The 21,854-nt window shown below is 37.2% G+C and overlaps 1 protein-coding gene across 1 annotated transcript in view; it reads right to left on the minus strand.

Moving 5' to 3' along the window:
• The window catches only part of RRM1 (ribonucleotide reductase catalytic subunit M1), a 37,654-nt gene that overhangs the window by 10,936 nt on the left and 4,864 nt on the right, over window positions 1–21,854 (minus strand). The window contains exons 2-12 of the mRNA XM_032427202.1: window positions 19,011–19,099; window positions 16,620–16,797; window positions 15,249–15,349; window positions 12,993–13,052; window positions 11,833–11,872; window positions 11,422–11,584; window positions 6,265–6,406; window positions 4,852–4,935; window positions 3,485–3,646; window positions 3,038–3,117; window positions 2,172–2,373 (exon numbers count right to left, since the gene is read on the minus strand). Coding sequence (XP_032283093.1) covers window positions 2,172–2,373; window positions 3,038–3,117; window positions 3,485–3,646; window positions 4,852–4,935; window positions 6,265–6,406; window positions 11,422–11,584; window positions 11,833–11,872; window positions 12,993–13,052; window positions 15,249–15,349; window positions 16,620–16,797; window positions 19,011–19,099 — 1,301 coding nt within the window. The remainder of the gene's footprint in view (window positions 1–2,171; window positions 2,374–3,037; window positions 3,118–3,484; window positions 3,647–4,851; window positions 4,936–6,264; window positions 6,407–11,421; window positions 11,585–11,832; window positions 11,873–12,992; window positions 13,053–15,248; window positions 15,350–16,619; window positions 16,798–19,010; window positions 19,100–21,854) is intronic.

Below are 21,854 nucleotides of genomic sequence, written 5' to 3' on the forward strand. Positions count from 1 at the left end.
CACAGGGCACTGTAAGAATTCTGGATGGAAATGAATGAAGTACTGATAGATACTACAACACAGATAAGCCTTGAAAACATGTTAAGTGAAAGAACCTGACACAAGAGACCACCATGTTATATGATTCTGTTTATAGAAAATGTTCACAAGAGGCAAATCCAGAGGCAGAAAATAGATTAGTAGTTGCCAGGGGCTGGGGGAAGAGGGTAATAGCAAGTGACTGCTAATGGGTACAAGGGTTCTTTCTGGGTTGATGAATAGTGTTCTAGACTTAGATACTGGTGACAGTTACACAACCTTGTGGATATACCAAAAAACACTGAAATGTACACTTAGAAGGGTGAATTTTATGGTATGAGAATTGTATTTCAATTTTTAAAAAATGAACAAACTCTGGATGGGTTGGAAAGTCAAAGAGGAGTGCTGAGTGGAGGAAGGATATGATCTGATTTTTGTTTTAAGAAGGGTCATTCTAGTCTCTGTAGCATAATCTATTTTGTACAACAGTTACTTGAGTACAGTACATGCCAATTTTCTCCATCAGTGAATTATATGTTTCCAAAGGGCAGGGCCTGAGCTATAATCACTCACATCCCAGAGCACCTGGTTCAGTGCCTTGCACATAGCTGGTGCTCAGTAACTGGCTGAATTAAACCACAACCTTAGCAGTATGTTTAATTCACTTACCATTTTCTTCCCAACTTTTCATTTGTCATGTGTGTTAGGTCCTAGCATATGGGATCTGCTCCTTCCTCATTTCCATAGTTTACATCAAACATCCATGCAGCCTGTCATCCAACCACTGCAATAATCTCCGTAAGCTAACCTCCAACCTCCTCTCACACCAAGACACTCTATTACCAGAAGCAAGAACTATCCTTCTCATCCTAGCATTTTTTTTAATTTTTTTTATTGTTATGTTAATCCCCATACATTACATCATTAGTTTTAGATCTAGTGTTCCATGATTCATTGTTTGTGCATAACACCCAGTGCTCCATGCAGAACGTGCCCTCCCCAATACCCATCACCAGGCTAACCCATCCTCCCACCCCCCTCCCCTCTAGAACCCTCAGTTTGTTTTTCAGAGTCCATCGTCTCTCATGGTTCTACTCCCCCTCCGATTTCCCCCCCTTCATTCTTCCTCTCCTGCTACATTCTTCTTCTTCTTTTTTTCTTTCTTAACATATATTGCATTATTTGTTTCAGAGGTACAGATCTGAGATTCAACAGTCTTGCACAATTCACAGCGCTTACCAGAGCACATGCCCTCCCCAGCGTCCATCACCCAGTCACCCCATCCCTCCCACCCCACCCCCCACTCCAGCAACCCTCAGTTTGTTTCCTGAGATTAAGAATTCCTCATATCAGTGAGGTCATATGATACATGTCTTTCTCTGTTTGACTTATTTCGCTCAGCGTAATACTCTCCAGTTCCATCCACGTCATTGCAAATGGCAAGATCTCATTCCTTTTGACTCATCCTAGCATTTTGACGCTGTTTTCCTTTCAGGAACCTACAAGGGCTTCCTACTCTGTGACATGCGAGACATTTCACCTACTATCTCCCCTCCCCCAGCCACAGCCATCTCTCCATATACCAAACCATAATGTATTTGCTCCATCAGAACAAACTTATTTGAAACTCTCTGCACAAAACCTATTCCTGTCTCTGATCTGACAGGCTGTTCTTCCCAAATGGAAAGCTTTTCGATAAACTTTTTTTTTTTTTTTTAAATCAAATCTGTGTCCCATCTCTAGCCTCGCCTCTTCTATGAATCGCCTTAAAGATCTGACATTAGAATTTTGTCTCACCATTCACTGAAAGGACTCTCTACCTGCTTACATACTTTAAACTGAATGAGCATCCTGACACATTCTTGTGTTTGTCCTAAACCACCATAACTGAACACCAAGAAAAGATTATTACAACAATGTGTGTGTAAGAAAAAAAGTGAGTCTTTCCTACATGGCTTAGACTATAAGATATTTAAGGGCACAGATTACATCTGTTCCTTTCTTTGTCATCTCTATTTTAGTGCCCTTCTACTTATAGCAAACTATGAAAACTCCCTTCCCCTATCTCAAGTGAAATCAAGTGAGGGAATTCATAAATAATAACTGCCTAAGATTCTTCTCTCAGGACTCTGGGCAGAAGTTTGTCTACCTACCTCATCTTTGCTGGTATACTCTACTATTTCTGTGCACAGGTTGCTGCATTTGATCGTTCCCAGGTTCTGCTGGTTGCTCTTCCGATTACAGGAATCTTTGTAGAGCATGTACGGGGTACCTGTCTCTGTCTGAGACTCAATGATGGCATACCAAAGCTGCTGAGCTTTTACAACTTTGCGGACACGACCCTGTTTCTCATAACTGAAAGGCAAAGCTAATATTATTTTAATATTCCCTAAGAAAATCTTTATTGCAGACAACTTGAAGACACTAAAATATAAAATTATGAAAATTCTTAAATGTTTACTATGTTTTGCTAAGACAGAAGGGGAACAAAAGGAATAGGATATTCATTTTACTGTGGCTAGAGAGACAAAGGAAAATCAGGCAGCTCTGGACCCATTAGAATATACCCAAATCCCACTAAATCAACAATACCCTTCATAAGGAATAGGAATAACACCTAAAGTAGTCAAATCTACTGTGCTATTATTTAATGAACTAGTGGCATGTGTTCTAGGTGTTCTTGATTTCTGTGGGCAATATAAAGCATAACTTTTTAAATCAAATGTACTGTGAGACAAAGCAAAATAATAACCCTTTACCTTAATTTTTATAAGTATCAATTAAAAACCAAAGCACCTCTTTCTAAGTCACAAAATTTTAAGAAAGAAGATAGAAACCAAATTTTGGTGAAGATTCGGGTAGCAAATCTGACCAAAATAAAATTATTAATCACATTCTCTCCCGGATGTTTCTGAAGATTCCTAGAAACTGGCTAATGATTGATGACGTTTTGAAATTTGAATCCCCCAAATAAAAGAAACACATGATTAAAAATTATTACTTCATATTTTTCCCATACCTTTCATATAGCTTCTCAAATTCCTCTCCCCAAACCTCATCCAGACCAGGACATTCATTTGGACACATCAAAGACCAGTCCTATAAAGGGAAGAACCCATAAGAGACTTGAAATAACCAACCGCACATACTCCATTAGGAACATGGCAAGGGATAGGGTGGCTTCCATAGACTCTCTTAGAGATCTGCTGTAGAAATAACCATTTTGGGCTCAGGCTCAAACATCTAGTTCTGCCTGTTTATACATGACCTTTAAGCATTTAGGTCAGATAGCATCTGCTTTAGAGAATAAAAACCCAAAAGGGCAGGAATGGCATCTCTTAAATTGCTTAAAATGCCTTCCATAGCATAACACATAGGTGGGCTCTTCCTAACCATGATTTAAGATGACAAAAAAGAAAGCTGATATGAATCAAGTTGTTCTTCCGAACAGGTACCTCTTTCTCACCTGATTAGTCTCCACTCGTTTCATGAAGAGATCTGGAATCCAAAGGGCAAAGAAAAGGTCCCTGGCACGCTGTTCTTCCTTTCCTGTGTTCTTCTTTAAATCCAGAAACTCAAAAATGTCTAAATGCCAAGGCTCCAGGTAAATAGCAAATGCCCCAGGTCGCTAAAGGCAAGTAAACCATCATTCTTTTCAGAATCAGAATGAAACAAAAAAACTTCATATTTTCCAAAGCAATTTTATAATATCACCTTTGATCTTCACAATTAAGGAAATAAATGAGATAATACAAATAAAGGTACTACAAATATAAGTAGTAATATTGTCCTTACAATTCTAGGAGTAAAAAAGAGCAATTGATAAGAACAAGATGAAATAACTAGTCCAAAGTGACACAATGAACTGCAGATGGAGCTTCCATTCAGATGCCATACAACTCACTTGACCTTATATGACAGGTATACGAAGCCCACAGGAAATCACTTTATCTTTGACAATAAGTTGTGCTCTTATTAAAGATCAAAAAAATGATGTCTTATCAAGGTCTCCACAGATTGTTTTTAAAGTTCATCAAGGGAAATCCATAAACTAACAGTTGATTAGTGTGCCTACGTATCTGTCTGAGGCAAGCTCAAATTGCAACTATCCTGCTGTTAACACTGGGTAAACAATCCAATCCTCTCAACTTTACTTCTCCCTCTGTGAAATAGGCAGAGTTTTGTTTTTGTTTTTTAAAGAAAAAGCTACAAGACTATTACAACCCGTTTTCAAGGTTAGGTATTAATATTAAGTCACAACTTTAGAAATTCTTTGCCAATAAGCTGTCATATAAAGAAGCTGCCTAGGGGGAGCCTGGCTGGATCAGTGGGTACAGCATGTGACTCTTGATCCTCAGAGTCATGAATTCAAGCCCCACACAGGGTGTGGAGCCTACTTAAAAAATAAAAAACATAAATATAAATAAATAAATAAATAAATAAATAAATAAAAGCTGACTAGACCATTGGCTGCCTGGAGCCAGGGGAAAAGTCTGTATGCAGGGGGGTGATGGGGTGATTAATCAAAGGTGCCTGCGTAAACATTTTGGGGTAATGGGAAATGTTCTATATCTTGATTGGTGTAGTGACTACACAAGTATATGTATTTGTCAAAATCCATCAAACTGTACACTGAAAGTGTGTACACACTTAAAGTAAGTAAATTATACCTCATTAAATTGATTTTAAAAGTGAAAAAAAGGAGTTAGAAATATATACAGTATATTAGGAATGTAGTTAGAAATATATATACAGTAAATCATCTTATTTGAAGCATACATGGTTAAAGATTTTTAGTTCTGATTTCCAGGACTTTCGAGTAACAGAACATACCTTGTTTCCACCTTGATCCACATATCGAGCTGTGTTGTTATATACTCTCAGCATTGGTACAAGGCCATTGGAATTGCCATTAGTCTGAAAGAGAGACCAAGAATAAAGGCATCTGGAGGAGAAAAGTGGGACTAAGCAAGGAAAAAAACAAAATGGCTCAACAAGTTACTCTCTCCCAGTCTATATAAAGTCTTATCTGCTCTCCATCTCTCCCTTTGCTTTGAAAACAGAATACCCAATATAAAATAAACAAAATGTTGTTTTTCTCTTATTATTGCTGTAATGTTGTTGTTACATCTCTAATTTACAATGAGATACAACATTACAAGTCAAAAGAATCTGAAATCAGGGTAGCTAAATTTAAATTCCATACCTTCTAATGGACATTATATAGATCTACTTTGGGTAGAGTAAAAACACTACTACAGTGTCTTTTTCCCAAAAGAATTCAAGGCAACTTACAGTAAGAATTATATACAATGGATAAATAAAGACAATAAAGATAAATGGAGATTCTCAACAATAAATGGATCCTAGAATGAAAGTAAGAAAATATAGACTCCTAAAACTAGAAGATACCTCATCAAATTTTAAAAATAATCCTTCTAACTCCAAAGCAAGCCTTTAAACGTCTAGAAAAATAAGTGAACAATAGCTCACCCTACTATTATGTGTAAGGGCTCCAAAACACTACATAATGGAATAATTTCCTTCTAGACTCTCTAACTTTATTTGATAGGGTTAGATATTTTCTTCACATTACAGGTGAGGAAACAAACTCAGAGATGTAAAATAACTTACGCTAGGCTGCATTACTGGTAAGTAGTAGAGATAGAATTTAAATCTAGGTCTTACCCAACATCCTTATCTTGACCCCCAATGAATAGTGAACTAGCAAAGGGCTAAACTTACATCATAAGGTGCCAAGGTTTAAAGCATGAACCCTGGCTCTATCACATATTAAGTGATCTCTGGAAGTAATTTAATTTTCTATGCCTCAGTTTCCTCACTTGTAAAATGAAGCCGATATTGCCTATACTCACAAAGTTATTGTAAGGAGTGAAGTTCCTACTATGTGTAATGATACCCACCTTCTACGGTTGTAGCAAGGATTAAATGAGTAACTCAGGTAAAGCTTTTATAACAGACTTAGCATATAGTAAGCAATCAATAAATGATAGCTGCTACTATTAGTATTGCTAAGATAAATCTGAATTCCAAAATCTGAGCTAAAAAAATCCTACAGATCATCTAATCTAAACCAGAAGCTAGAAGTAGTGAAATGACTCACTCAAAGTCATGTATGACTAGCCAGCACTTATCAGAGACCCAGGTCTCCCAAGCCCCAGCATATGCCCTCTCAACCTGAATCCCTGTAGCCTACAATTTTTTAGTCATAAAACAGAAGCTTACCCCAGCAATGTAGCTGCCAGTAGCTCGAATACAACTCACAGCAACACCAATTCCCCCAGCAGACTTGGAAATCAATGCACACTGCTTCAGAGTGTCATAAATGCCTTCAATACTATCATCTTTCATGCTCAGAAGGAAACAGCTATGGGGGAAGAAAAAGTCACAACTCAGCAAGGAAATGAAACAAAGCAGAGAAACAAAATTGACTATACACCCCCCAAACAGTAAGTTGGGCAAATAAAAGATTTGAAGTTTAAAAAACTCCTAGGTATTTTAAGAAAAAAAACCTTCTACTGGACATGACACAAGACACATCAACAAATCGTATTTTTTTAAAATATTTTATTGTTATGTTAATCACCATACATTACATCATTAGTTTTTGATGTAGTGTTCCATGATTCATTGTTTGTGTATAACACCCAGTGCTCCATGCAGAACGTGCAAATCGTATTATTTTAAAAACACCTCCTGCCTATCCTAGACGCTAGGCCTAGAAGGAAGTCTTTTTTTTTTTTTTTTTAAGATTTTTATTTATTTATTTGACAGAGAGAGACACAGTGAGAGAGGGAACACAAGCAGGGGGAGAAGGAGAAGCAGGCTTCCCGCGGAGCGGGAGCCCGATGCAGGGCTCGATCCCAGGACCCTGGGATCATGACCTGAGCCGAAGGCAGACGCTTAACGACTAAGCCACCCAGGTGCTCCTAGAAGGAAGTCTTATAATAAAGTCTAAAATATTAATTTATGTGTTCATCAGACTGCAGATGTGCTTTATCATATTTTCTCATGCAAATTCCTAAGCAAAGCATACATAACTAATAGGTCTTTCCAACCTATTAGTAAGCCAAGTAAAATTAAACATTTATGAAATAAGAAACATCTATCCAATGTCAATCAATTCTTTGATAGGCCCTCCAAAATTTAGCTCCTTTACAGCCTTTTTGAAGACACCCCCCCCACCACAACTTGTGATTTGGATCTCATCCTCCTCCCCACCTCAGGAACCTTACTTACTCTACCAATGATCCCTTCACTACCTTGAATATATATCCACTCAAACAGATTCTATCCATTAACTTTTTCTATTAAATATGCCAACATTGAGAAAGATACAGAGAATATGACATATACTTTGTACTTATCATCTACTTATATCTACACTACAGATATAGTGTAATTACAATCCCATACCATATCCATGCATTTCTACCTTCTTTTGGCATTTATCATTTTTAAATTTCTGGTTACATATTTATTTATCCTTCTACAACTTGCTTTTAACTTAATATTGTGTTAGAGATTCTTTCCTACTGATACATGTCACTCTCATCGCTACAAATTGTTCCACTGTATGAATATGCCAATATATTTGTCCATTTGCCTGTGGATGGACATTTGGGTTATTTCCAATTTGTTTGGTATTCTAAACAATGTTGCTGTGGAAATTCTTAAACATATCTCCTGATGCTTAGGTTGAAGGATTTCTATAGAATATAAACCCAGGAGGGGAACTCCTGGGTCAAAAGATACACGTATGTTCCACTTTACTAAAGATTCTCCGAAGTGGATGGATGAGTATACTCACCTAGGAACGTATGAGAGTTCCCTGTTTTCTACATTCTTAGCCACACTTGGTATTATCAGTCTTTTAATTTTTATCAGTCTGATAGGTATGAAATATCTCATTATGTTAACTTTCATTTTCCTAATTACTAAACTCTTATGCTTATTTGCCAGTCAAGTTTCTTCTGTGAATTATTTTTTATATCCTTTGCCCATGTTCCTATTTAGTTTTGTGTCTTGACACAATCCCTTGACAGTTAATATACACTGTCAATATCTTCTCTCAGTCTGGAACTTCTTTTTCCACTTTGTTTTTGGTTCACAGGAGTTTTTAATTTTAATGTAATCAATTTTTCCTTAATGTTGTTTTGTCTATTATGACTATTTTAAGAAATCCTTTACCACTCTGAGATCATACATATTCTCCTATTAGGATGTAGGTTGAGTGGCTCCTGGGTGGCTCAGTCATTAAGCGTCTGCCTTCAGCTCAGGTCATGATCCCAGGGTCCTGGGATCGAGCCCCGCATCGTGCTCCCTGCTCAGCAGGGAGTCTGCTTCTCCTTCTCCCACTCTCCCTGCTTGTGTTCCCTCTCTCGCCGTGTCTCTCTTTATCAAATAAATAAAATCTTAAAAAAAAAAAAAAAGATGTAGGTTGAAGTATTAAGAGTCATGACGTCTACAGTTCACTTTCAAATGACTCAGACAAAAGAATTTTTTTTAATTTTAAAGATAAAAAATATCTTTAATTTTAAAGATAAAAAAATATGTGTGTATATATATATATATGGCAAAATGGTAGTAATATTTTTATCTAGACAGAGGTAAGTAAGTGTATGGGCATTCACTATCTTTAAGCTTTTCTTTTTCTTTTTTTTAATTAAGATTTTATTTATTTATTTGACAGAGAGAGAGACAGCGAGAGAGGGAACACAAGCAGGGGGAGTGGGAGAGGGAGAAGGAGGCCTCCCGCGGAGCAGGGAGCCCGACACGGGGTTCGATCCCCATCATGACCTGAGCCGAAGGCAGACGCTTAAGGACTGAGCCACCCAGGCGCCCCTAAGCTTTTCTGAATATTTGAAATTCATAGTAAAAAGTAGGGAGAAAAATAGACATTTATCTATTTTCTCTAATGCTCTTCTAAAAGATTTTACTTTCATATTTAAATTTTTTTCTTGGGGGCACCTGGGTGGCTCAGTCGTTAAGCGTCTGCCTTCAGCTCAGGTCATGATCCCAGGGTCCTGGGATCAAGCCCCACGTCAGGCTCCCTGCTTGGCGGGAGGCCTGCTTCTCCCTCTCCCACTCCCCCTGCTTGTGTTCCTGCTCTCGCTAGCTCACTCTCTGTCAAATAAATAAATAAAATCTTTAAAATAAATAAATAAAATTTCTTTCTTGAACATATTTCTCTATATGGAATGAAAAAGGGAAATCTAATTACCTTTCCTCCCCATAAGATAACCAATTTCCCTAGCACCGTTTCCCCCATATGAACTGCAACGACACCTTCCCATATAAGCCTCAATCTCTTTCTGGGCTCTCTGTTATACTCCACTGGTTTATTTGTTTATCTCAGAGTAAATATCACACTGTCTTAATTACCATGGCATTATGGTAGTCTTGAAACCTGGTAGGACTTACTCTTCAAAACTTGCTATTGCAATTTATGTTAGTTTCCTGTGACTGCCCTAACACATTACCACCAACCTGATAGCTTAAAACAGAAACTTATTCTCTCATAATTCCAGAGCCAGAAGTTCAATGTAAGTTCCACTGGGCCAGAATCAAGAACACTCCCTCCAGAGGCTCTAGGGAAAAAGAGATCCCTGCCTCTTCCAGCCTCTAGTGGCTCCTCTGCTTGTAGCCACATCACTCCCATTTCTGCCTCCATCTTTACCTTGCCTCTTCTCTTCTGTATGTACCTTACTCTCTCAGCCTCTCTCTTATAAGGGTACTTCTGACTGGATTTAGGGCCCACCTGGATAATTCAGGCTAACCTCCCTATGTCGAGATCCTTTTTAATCATACTTTCAAAGACCATTTTTCCTTATAAGTTAACATTTACAGGTTCCAAGGATTAGAACTGGTATCTTGAAAAGCCTAGTAAATTTTTCTTAGCCTTTTGCTCTTCTGCAATAATTTTGGAATGAGCATACTGACATTTTGACTGGATCCATAAGTTAACTTAGGAAAAACTGACATCTTTATAATATCAAATCCATTTATGATATAAAATCACTCTCCATTTGTTTTTTAATGTCCTTAAATGTTTTTTAATGTCCTGTTTTAGAATTTTCTCCGTAAAAGTCTTCCACATCTTTTATTAGATTTATTCCTGGGTACCTTCCAGTATTATAAATGATATATTTTAAAACTTAAATCTTCTAACAGCTAGAGATACTCCCTTCATTCGTATTGAACTTATATCCAGATACTTTGCTGAAATCTCTTTTTAATTCTGATAATTTATGTGTAGATGCTCTTGAATTTCCTATGTAAAAACCATACCATCTGTTAATCACTACAAGTTTTGTTCCCTCATTTATAATCCGTTTTTTTCTTATCTTATAATGCCGGCTCAAGCCTCCACTACAATGCTGAAAACAGAGGTGACAGAGATCTAAGTTTTTAGTGGATATCTCTTACCAAATTAAGAAAGTTATTTTCTGTATCTATTTTGTTAAATTTGTTTTATTATGAAAGAGTATTTGATGGTATAAAATGTTAGTGCAATGGATTACATTAATGCAGTTTTTTATGTTAGTGTATCCTTGAATTCCTGGATACACTAATGTTGCTAAGGGGTATTTTTTTTTTAACATAATACTGGATTCTGTTTCAGTGTTCCTTTTCTCAGAAAATGGTATCACCATTAATCCTGTTACTCTACCCATAAACTCAGGAACAAACCTTGACCCACATCCAAAACATCACCAAATTCTGTCAATTTTACCTCCTAAATAGCTCCTGAATCTGTCTACTCTCTCAATCTGTACTTCACTTCCCTAATCCAAACTACCACAATCTCTTGTATAGACTATTAAGAGTCCCATAATTAGTTTTTGGTATTTGTTTTTAAAACAATGTTATTGAGATGTAATTCACATACCATACAGTTCTCCATTTAAAGTGTATAATGAATGGCTTTTAGTATATTCAGAGAGTTGTGCAAACATCATCACAGTCAACTTAAAAATTTCATTATCAGCATTTGTTTCTCCCAATTCATTTACCACGCTGCAGCAGAGCTTTCCAGGACGCAAATCTCATTTGATCAGAGCAGGAGTGATTCAGTGTTCATTAAATTAATTTTTATGTGATTAACTGCCTTGTTTCTTCAGGTCAAGGTTTATTTCCCTAATCAAAACCATTTCAGGGGCGCCTGGGTGGCTCAGTCGTTAAGCGTCTGCCTTCGGCTCAGGTCATGATCCCAGGGTCCTGGGATCGAGCCCCGCATCGGGCGCCCTGCTCCGCGGGAAGCCTGCTTCTCCCTCTCTCACTCGCCCTGCTTGTGTTCCCTCTCTCGCTGTGTCAAATAAATAAAATCTTTAAAAAAAAAACCATTTCAGAACATTAAAAATGACTGGAAATGACACATACCTAGAAAGCTGTGGGCGGTTGGTACCAGCATTGAAGAGAGTGGGAGAGGCATGGGTAAACCACTTCTCAGAAAGAAGGTTGTATGTTTCAATAGCAGCATCAATATCTTCTGCATGAATCCCCACAGACACCCTCATCAACATATGTTGTGGTCTTTCTGCCACTAAAAACAAAAGGAGTTTCAAATGATGGGACACGTCAGAAAGACTAGGCTGAGACATGTACCTGAGTCAAAAAGGAACACCAAAAGACAATTTAAAAAACTTCTACCAATAAGCGCCAACAATTATTCAAAAGCCAAACCTAAAGTTAAAAATGTTAGTGTTTAAATAGAAATGTTAAGGCTAATAGCTCAGAGCTCTATATTCAATATAATGAATAGAAAATAAAACAAACATGTTCATTTCTCACCTTTCCCATTGATCTTCAACAAATAGGATCGCTCCAGCGTCTAGAAAAACCAAAGCAACCAAAACACTTCCAGAGCACAGTTTTTAAAGGCACAATGGATATATCTTTCACAATAAGGCAATCTATTTTTTTTTTAAGATTTTATTTATTTGAGAGAGAGAGACAGAGTGCGCGTGCGCAAGAGAACCAGACAGAGCAGGGAGGTAAGGGACAGAGAGAGAGGGAGAAGCAGGCTCCCCACTGAGCAGGAAGCCCGGACGCTGGGCTTGATCCCAGGACTCTGGGATCATGACCTGAGCCTGAAGGCAGACACTTAACCGACTGAGCCACCCAGGCGCCCCAAGGCAATCTATTTAAATATTCTCAGTTTTTATATGATTTTAAATGAAAGGAATAGCATATTTACTCTTACTGGCTTCAATCTGGAACATTATCAGTTGGCTGTTTGTTTTGGAAAAGACTACATGAAAATTCCTGGAAAAAGCCAGCTCTGTATTAATATGTATAATGTTAATTGCAGAAGTTGTGGTATTCATCATCATCATCATCTTTATGGTTAACACTTATGAAGTGCTATTCTAAGGCTAGGCACTGATGTAAGCAACACACACACACACACACACACACACACACACACACACTCACACTCATTTAATTCTCAAGAGAATTTATTGTTGAAATTTTATTATTATCCCCATCCTAAAGATGAGGAAACCGGAGCAGAGAGATTAAGTAACTTGCTAATAAGAAATAGAGCAGAGACCTGAACTCAGACAGTCTGACAACAACACTCATGTTCTCAATCACTACACAATACTGTTTATCAACACAAAAGTACCTAAAAAAGCACTTTGCACATAGTAGGAATTCAATAAATAGTTGTTATATAAATAGAATAATATGGAATAATTCTAGCGAAGTATCTATATAATTCCTCAAGTAATCCACGGGTAGCATTTGGAAAATTCAAAAACTGCAAACGGATAAGGTATCTTTCCTTAATTCAAACAACCACCACCACCCTAACCTAATCCCCACCCCAGGTCCATCCCGACTCCCAAAACTTACTGCCTTTATAATCATATAACTAAAACATAAACAAAAAACCTGTATATCCTGATTTAAGGAGGAATTCCCACTTATTAAAGCCCATTATTTACCTTAAATCCAAAGTAGTTGTAAGAAAAATCTCGGTCATAGATAATGGCAGAGTTCAGGCGCTGAAAGAGGTTAAGGGGAAAAAAACCTATAATTAAGATAATTAGACTTATTTTCACAAAATCTGGTATCTTTTAGCCCTGACTCCAGAACTAAAATTGACAAAGGATACAAAAGAGATAACACTAAGTACTGTAGACTAGAAATTTATATCTAACATTAAGGAAAATAAAACAATGTATCAATTGAATATCTTAATTAGGTTTAAAAACATGTATATTAAAAGACTAGAAGAGAACATGTAAATGTAAGCTGTATATAAGTAAAAATATTAATGTGATTTTCCAAACTTTCCGTTATCTTACAGTTCACCTCTAATTAAAAAAGGAAAGAACATGAGCACAAGAGGGACCATATTATCATCCTTTTTTTTTTTTTTTAAAGATTTTGTTTATTTATTTGACAGAGAGAGACACAGTGAGAGAGGGAACACAAGCAGGGGGAGTGTGATAGGGAGAAGCAGGCTTCCCGCGGAGCAGGGAGCCAATGCGGTGCTCAATCCCAGGACCCTGGGATCATGAACTGAGCCGAAGGCAGACGCTTAACAACTGAGCCACCCAGGCGCCCCTATCATCCTCAAACATGCTTTTAGACTACCTGTTAATCTAAAGGTATTGGTACCACATATTTACTAACACATATTTTTATTTTAAAATTAGCCCATTTTAGGGACGCCTTGGTGGCTCAGTTGGTTAAGCGTCTGCCTTCGGCTCAGGTTATGATCCCAGGGTCCTGGGATAGAGCCCCGCATCAGGCTCCCTGCTCAGCGGGAGGCCTGCTTCTCCCTCTCCCTCTGCCTGCTGCTCCCCCTGCTTGTGCTCTCTCTCTCTCTCTCTGACAAATAAATACATAAAATCTTAAAATAAAATAAAATTAGCCCATTTTAAACTTTACATAACTATATATGATAACAATGACAGAAGATAGGATTACATTAATTCTAAGGCTCTTCAAAAAAAATTTAACTGGTTTTAAACAAACTAGTGTGTGACAATGGTCATTGTTACAGAGTTTTTCTTGGCTATAAAGCTGTTTAGAGGAAAACAAAAGCAATCAGGTACAAATAATCATTCTGGATAGAAAAAAATGGAGTTAGTATTATTTTTCAAAATACTAACAGTGTTTCTGCATAATGATCCACAGCCAAGGCCTAGAAAAATCTCTACAAAACCCTTCCTTTTCTCTTAAATTTTTAAGGGCATCTTTGTTGCCAAAAGCAGGTAGGTCCCTAGCGCGGATAATGGGGAACTGAAATACTTATCAGTACTTATTTTACAAATACAGGTTTCTGCTGTTCTTTTTGTTTTTAATCTGTCTTCCAGATTATACATACGAACAACACACAAACAACTCAATTTTCTCTCAGTCTCTTTAACATCAGATACATATTTTGAGAGAGAGGTGACTAATCATCCTATTACCCAAGGTTAAAACTGGTTTCTAATCTGTCCAGATATCCATGGTATATAAATCCATGTACAAAAGGGCTGGCAAGACCTACACATTCTTCCCTTTCTCTCCTGTGGGATCTAGTTAAGAAAGGGGTTAAAACACAAGTGGATAATTTTTAAGTTGCTGAGCAACATCTCTCAAGATTTTATGCTGGGAGTCAGTTTGGCAATGTCTCCTAATTTTTTTTAACAAAATTTTTGAATGCACATATTCTTTGGCTAAGTAACTCCACTGAAGGGATTTATCTGACTGATATACTCATCTATGAGCAAAGCACCTACCATGCAAGGATATTCGCTGTAGCAAAAAATGGAAAACAAATATTCATCACTAACAATTCTTACATATATGTAAAATGACAATATATCTATAAAATGGAAGGCCATGCAGCTGTTAGAAAGAATAGGGTAAATTCATAAATATTGGTATAGAACTACCTCTAAGATAAACTTGTAGTTGAAAAAAGTATCAGCAATAACAGTATGCATAGTACACTATCACTAAAATGAAAAATATGTATGTACACATATACAAACACACATACATATTATAGAATAGCTCTAGAAAAATACATTTTAAAATGATAAAACATTCTTGCTCTAGAAAGGAAAAGTAGGATTCAGAGGAGAGAGAATAACTTTTTACCTATACTATTTGTAGTGTTTAAATTTTTTTAAATGTGCTTACTGCTTTAAAACAAAAAAAATCTATAAAAAAATTTTTCACCAGAAAAGCATTATACATACATCTTTATTGGCCAAAACAATATCCAGTGTTGACTTGGCCACCATGGGAGAATGTCTGCCATTATGTGGATTTATATAATTGTAGAGATCTTCCATCACATCTAAAAAAATTTTTAAATAAATAAATGTCAAAATCACTTAACAACAAATTCAATCCTCCGGTAATAGTCTAAAACCTTTTTTTCATGCCAACCTACCTCACTGCCTAGCACAGAAAGTGCTCAATAACCATATACATGTTGAATAAATACATAATAATGCCTCAGTTAAGGAAAAATCTTCCAGAGTTAAAGTAAACATAGGCTCTCATAATTTGAAAGAGATTCCCTGGTGATTCTGATGACCAAACCATTGAGAATTATTGGTTGAAAATAAAGAAAAACAGAAATTATTATCTCCTCTCAAATGGTTTTTTATCCCAGTAGAATAGAAACTCAACTATAAATTTATAATCTATCATCCCAAGCATTTCATTTCTATAAACGCAGATAATAAGCCCTGTCTTTTTGCTCTTCTTCAAGACATCATAACAGAGTGTGACCCTCTGCATTTACATATAAAACTTATACATGCACACATAATGCCGGCATTTTGATTAGGATTGTCTTGAATCTATAGATCAATTCTGGGATAACTAATATATCTACAATAAATCTAATGAAGAGGGTGATATAATGTTTGAGCTCCACATAAAGATCTGGAATTGACAGCCAAAAGATTTCTAATCTCAGTCTACTTTTCATATATCACTTGTTACATATGGAACAAATTATTTAACCTTCCTTTGCTCACATTCCCTGAGCTATAAAATGGGAGTGATGTAATGAAGTGCTTGCTAATGGTGACAAAGGACATTTTGTTCAACCCAGAACATGCCAATAAATATTACTCGTTTTTCCAACCACACCACCATCAACCACCTAAAGACAGGCTTTAAAAAAAGGCGGGGGGTGGGGGGGCGCTGGGTGGCTCAGGTGGTTAAGCATCTGCCTTCGGCTCAGGTCATGATCCCAGAGTCCTGGAATGTAGCCCCGCATGGGGCTCCCTGCTCAGAGAGGAGCCTGCTTCTCTCCCTCTCCCCTCTGCCTGCCGGCCCCCCTGCTTGTGCGTGCTCTCTCTCTCTCTCTCTCTCTGTGTCAAATAAATAAGTAAAACTTTAAAGAGACAGAGAGAAAAGGGTGAAGAAAAGGATCCACTGACTCTCTCATGCAGCAGGTCAGCAGCATGGAGAACCAGGAAGTTCCAATCCCCTCTATGCCACTAACTCGCACACCTTTAAAATAAGACGTAACTTTTCTTTTGACATTTAAGGTTTCATTTGAGTAGTCTTACACATTTTCTGAGAATTCTAACTTTTTCCTCCAGACTCACCACTGAACACTTTCTTTGTTTCTTTGTGCAAGTTGGAGACGGCAATCCTTGCTGCCAGGATGGCATAGTCAGGGTGCTTAGTCGTCAAGGTCGCAGCTGTCTCAGCAGCCAAAGTATCTAGTTCCACAGTGGTGACCCCACTGTATAAGCCTTGGATTACTTTCATGGTGATCTGAGCCTATTAAAACAAAACCAAGAACTACCTGAGCTTCCCCAAGAACCACTAGCCTCCTTAAAAGAGCAATGAAGAAAACAATCAAATTTATTATCAAAAAAAAAAAAACCAGACAACTTCCTTTTCTGAAAAATTATCTTTCAGAATGTTGGACTATGGGAAACTTAGTAACGAGAACTCATAAACCAATAGAGCCACCAGAAAATGCATACTACATATGCAATGAAGAGGGGTCACCGAACAAACAAACAAAAAACCCAAGTATAGCTGTTATAAAGAGTAATGGTCTCACAGGAAAATAGCTGAAAACAAACCAGTGATTTTATAAGTATTTCCTCATCTTTCATTCAAATTCTCCCTCTGTGGTCAGGGTTTGAGCTACATACTTACTCATTTTCCCCAGTCCTACCTAAGGACAAGTATCAGAAAGCAAATGAATCAAACTTTAATCATTCCAATTAAAGGAGATGAAGGTGTAAATCATTCAGTGACTACTCTTCCCTTAGTACTTCACAAATTACAAAGTAGCTCGATTTTCATCATCTCTGACATTTCACAGTCACCATGTGAGATGGGTTTTATTACTATCACCACTTTATGTGAGAAACTGAGGTTCAGGATACTGGGACTTGCCCACGGTTACTACGACTCCTGCTCCACGGGATCCCATGCGACCTCACTGCATTTCGCTGTTTGCAAGACCATTTTGTAAGAGGTTCTCCTTTTTAAAACACACAATGCACAAGTTATTACCATACATTTTTAAGAAAAACAAATTCTTGAGTGTTTACTGAATCTTTAAGACACCTTAATTCAACAGAAAATCAATGCACTTCCCAGGTAACCAAAGCATGTCCCCTTCAAAAAAAGTGTGTGTGTGTGTGTGTGTGTGTGTGTGTGTGTGTGTGTGTGTGTGTATTACTAGTTTATAATCTCTTCTACTTATATTATACCTAAGCCCAAGCTCCTGATCACTTTCTTCTCAGATCCAAGAGATAAGTTATGTTCAGTAAAAGAGTAGTGAAATCTTCTGAATAGTTTCTGGTGCTACATGGCAAGTAATCAGAACTCAGGATAAAATAAGTCACTTGTATAAGTCACTCCCCTTCTCCTTGAACCTTTCTTATCTCTAAAACAGGAAGATGAAATAGGATGATCTCTCAGATTCATTCCAATTCTAACATTCTATTATTCTAATTATTGTTTAGAATTCTACATATAAAAATATAAAATATAAATATATTTTATTTATATTCCTAAATATTTATTTATAATATTATTTATATTCCTAAATATAAAAGGGAATTTATAATAAGCATATTTTAAAGTTGTTTAAAATTATTTTGTTTTGAACATTTTGGTCAATTCAATATTTATCAAGTGTCTAATTACATACATGCCAAGCACGGCAGATATCACAAGGTTAAGACACAGCCCACACTTGATTCTAGGGAAGGACAGAGACACATAATTAATTTCCATATCACGTGATTAATGCTAGGAGGCCAGCAAAAGTGCCATAGCAGTACAGATAAAATACCCAAATAAGGCTGGGGCAATATGAATGGGTTTGGAAAAAGGGTTCTTAGAGACTCCATTTCGAAGATCATTTTGGAAACTATGTGTAAGATGCATCTATACAGGACAAGATTAAAGGAAGACACTTTAGAGGCCACTAGAGACAGCAGTCCAGATTAGAGACGATGAGGGTCTAGAGTAGGGAAGTTATAAAAAATAATGAGAAAAACAGAACAACTTGCTTATGAAGTGTTCTCCTTAATTTAAATGTTGACCATGAAATCTACTTTATATTACTTAAATGTATTCTTTCTACATAGATAACAAAAAAGCAAATTTCAAACTAGTTCCTATACAAATGACCGCAACTCCAAAACAAGCTTTTCTACAGGCTTTTCCACTTATGAATAAAACAATTCACCCAAGGAAGTCTCTAATATGAAATGTTAATGTTAAGTTTTCCTCTTTGTTCACTCTGATAATTCTCTGAAAAGAACTCACAGGACCAAAAGTTAGAAAATAAGTTTCGTTTTGTTTTGTTTTAGAAAGTAAGTTTTCAGCAATGAATTCACATTTTATATCCAAGGCCATAACCAAAATACCAAACCAAAATATTTATCAAGTGAATGGTAAGAGATAAGGGACTAGTAAAAGGAATCACATGAAGCAAGGTTTACATATAAACCATATTTACTTACAGGATCAACAAAATCCATATTAAGTCCATAACATAGCTTCTGGATTCGAGACGTAATTTTGTCAAACATAACCCGCTCTTGGCGACCATCTGAAGAATCAAACCATGTAATTCATGTTAGCACTCATTAAGATAGCAACGTCAAAGAATCAAAGGTAATCAACCCATGAACTTTTAAAATTGACCAACATGAGATGCTATTTCACAGATAAAAGATTCAGACCCCAATAGAGTCATCAAGAAATTATTTTTGTATCTTCAAAGAGTAGGAATTCTATACACAACATCTTCCCTTCTTCCCTTACAAATATATAAATCAGTTGGATTCTTGCAATAACTTCCTAAATGATGCTTCTCCCCTTGTCCCACATGGCAGCCAGAATTATTCTTTAAAACTTAAGTCAAAATCATGTCACTATCCCCTTCAAAAAGCCTTAATAGTAGTTTAACATCTCCTTCAGAATAGAAGTCAAAACCATTATAATAGTCCATAGAATCCTACACAACCTGTCCTGTGTGCCCCTTCCCCAACTTCAACTCCTGCTTTCCCACCCCCCTCCCTTCCTCTATCCTGGCAACCCTGGCCTTGTGACTATACTTTTTCAGGTCTTTGGTCAATGTCATCTTCTCAGTGAGGCTTCCCTGATCACCCTATTTTAAACTGCAATGCCCCAAACACAGCCATGCTCTTCTTATCCTCATCCTCCTTCTATGCTTTATTCTTCTCTATAGCACTTAGTATCATCTGACACACTATATATTTTACCCATGTATTTGTTTACTGTGTAAGTCTCCCCACTCATCCACTAGAATACAACTTCCAGAATGAAAAAGATTTTTGCATGTTTTATTTACCAATATATTCCCCAGCACCCAGACCAAGAACCAAGGACTACTAGCCCATAGCAGGAACTCAAATATTTATGAAATGTTAAATGACTTAAAACCTGTCTCCAGGGGTGCCTAGGTGGCTCAGTTGGTTAAGCGTCTGCCTTTGGCTCAGGTCATGATCCCAGAGTCCTGGGATCGAACCTCGCATTGGGCTCCCTGCTTAGCGGGGAGTCTGCTTCTCCCTCTGCCCCTCCCCCCGCTTGTGCTCTCTCTCTCTCTCTCTCTCTCGCTCACTCTCTCTCAAATAAATAAATAAAATCTTTAAAAAATAAATAAATAAAAAATAAAACCTGTCTCCATTCTAACACCTTCATGATAAATTTGGCTAACATACTCTTCTAGGGTTAACTAATGATTTTGAACGTACTTCACACCATGTAAAGAAGTACTTCTTTTTTTAAAGATTTTATTTATTTATTTTAGAGAGACAGAGAGAGCATGAGCGGGGGGGGGGGAGGGGGGCAGAGGGAGAGAGAGAATCCCAAGCAGACTCCCTGATGAGCGCAGAGCCTAAGGTGGGACAAGATGGGGCTCGATTCCAGGACCCTGAGATCATGACCTGAGCAAAATCAAGAGTCGGATGCTTATCCGATGGAACCACCCAGGTGCCCCAAGAAGTACTTCTATTTGTAATTCAAGACAATATTCCAGATACAACGTCTTAGTTTCTGTTCTGATTTTTTGCAACCTCTTAGTTTTCATATTTTGGGGATATGGTAGACAAATACACGTAGACCTTACCTAGTTAGTCCTTTTACGATTCTGTACTTAGAACATATTCCTCTTTGTCCTTCCAAAGTCCTATTATTCTTAGTTTAGCTTCGGTAGTAGCTCATCTAACCTTTATTTATTTACTCCTACCAAGAATAGTAGATATATCCAACCACTAGATAGCTTGTCTTAGGCAAGCCACATAATATGATCTGTCATTAACAGATCTTCACTTACAGAATGGGGATAATTATTATACCTCTTCTTACTTCATCAGTTTACTGTAACAACAAAATGAGGTAAGGTAAAAAATGCTTTTGTCTTAAAAACTTTGGTATAATTACAACGATTATATCTCATTTTTAAAAAGCTGCTCTCTCAAGATGTCCATCAACAGATGAATGAAAAAGAGAAGAGGTGGTATATATATACAATGGAATATTATGCAGCCATCAAAAGGAATGAAATCTTGCCATTTGCAATGACATGGATAGAACTGAAGAGTGTTATGCTGAGCAAAATAAGTCAATCAGAGAAAGACATGTATCATATGACCTCACTGATATGCGGACTTCTTAATCTCAGGAAACAAACTGAGGGTTGCTGGAGTGGTGGGGGATGGGAGGGATGGGGTGGCTGGGTGATAGACATTGGGGAGGGTATGTGCTATGGTGAGCTCTGTGAATTGTGCAAGACTGTTGAATCACAGACCTGTACCTCTGAAACAAATAATACATTATATGTTAAAAAAAAAAAAAAGGCTACTCTCATTGGGAAAACACTGATCACAGTATCTGTGATACACAAGAGACACTCAATAAATGTTAATTTATCTCTCTTTGCCCCTCCAATCCTTTTTAACTAGTAACTAAAGGACATGTTAAATATGTGTTTACACTTGGCCTTCTCATTCACATCTGTATGTTGAAACTTAGCTCAGTGGCTGGCTGAAGAATAAATCAACAGTAAGACAGCACTACTAACCTATCATCAATAAAACCTATCATCAAATAAAACACCTTGGGCTCTTCTGCACAGATATATGACCACTAAGACAGCCCTTCTCCTTCTGATCACCACTGTGATCTCCTATTCTGACCAGACTCACATATGCAGGGTTTAACTCTGCAACAGAGTAAATTTACTGGGACTAGGCCCTCGATGCTCTACCAACTGGCTAACTAAACAGACAGGTGACCACGAGGCAATATTAGCAAACAGATTTCTGTAGCTAGCAAGTTGA

Source organism: Phoca vitulina, unplaced genomic scaffold (genome assembly GCF_004348235.1).
Source record: "Phoca vitulina isolate PV1807 unplaced genomic scaffold, GSC_HSeal_1.0 scaffold36, whole genome shotgun sequence".
Classification (NCBI taxonomy): Eukaryota; Metazoa; Chordata; class Mammalia; order Carnivora; family Phocidae; genus Phoca; species Phoca vitulina.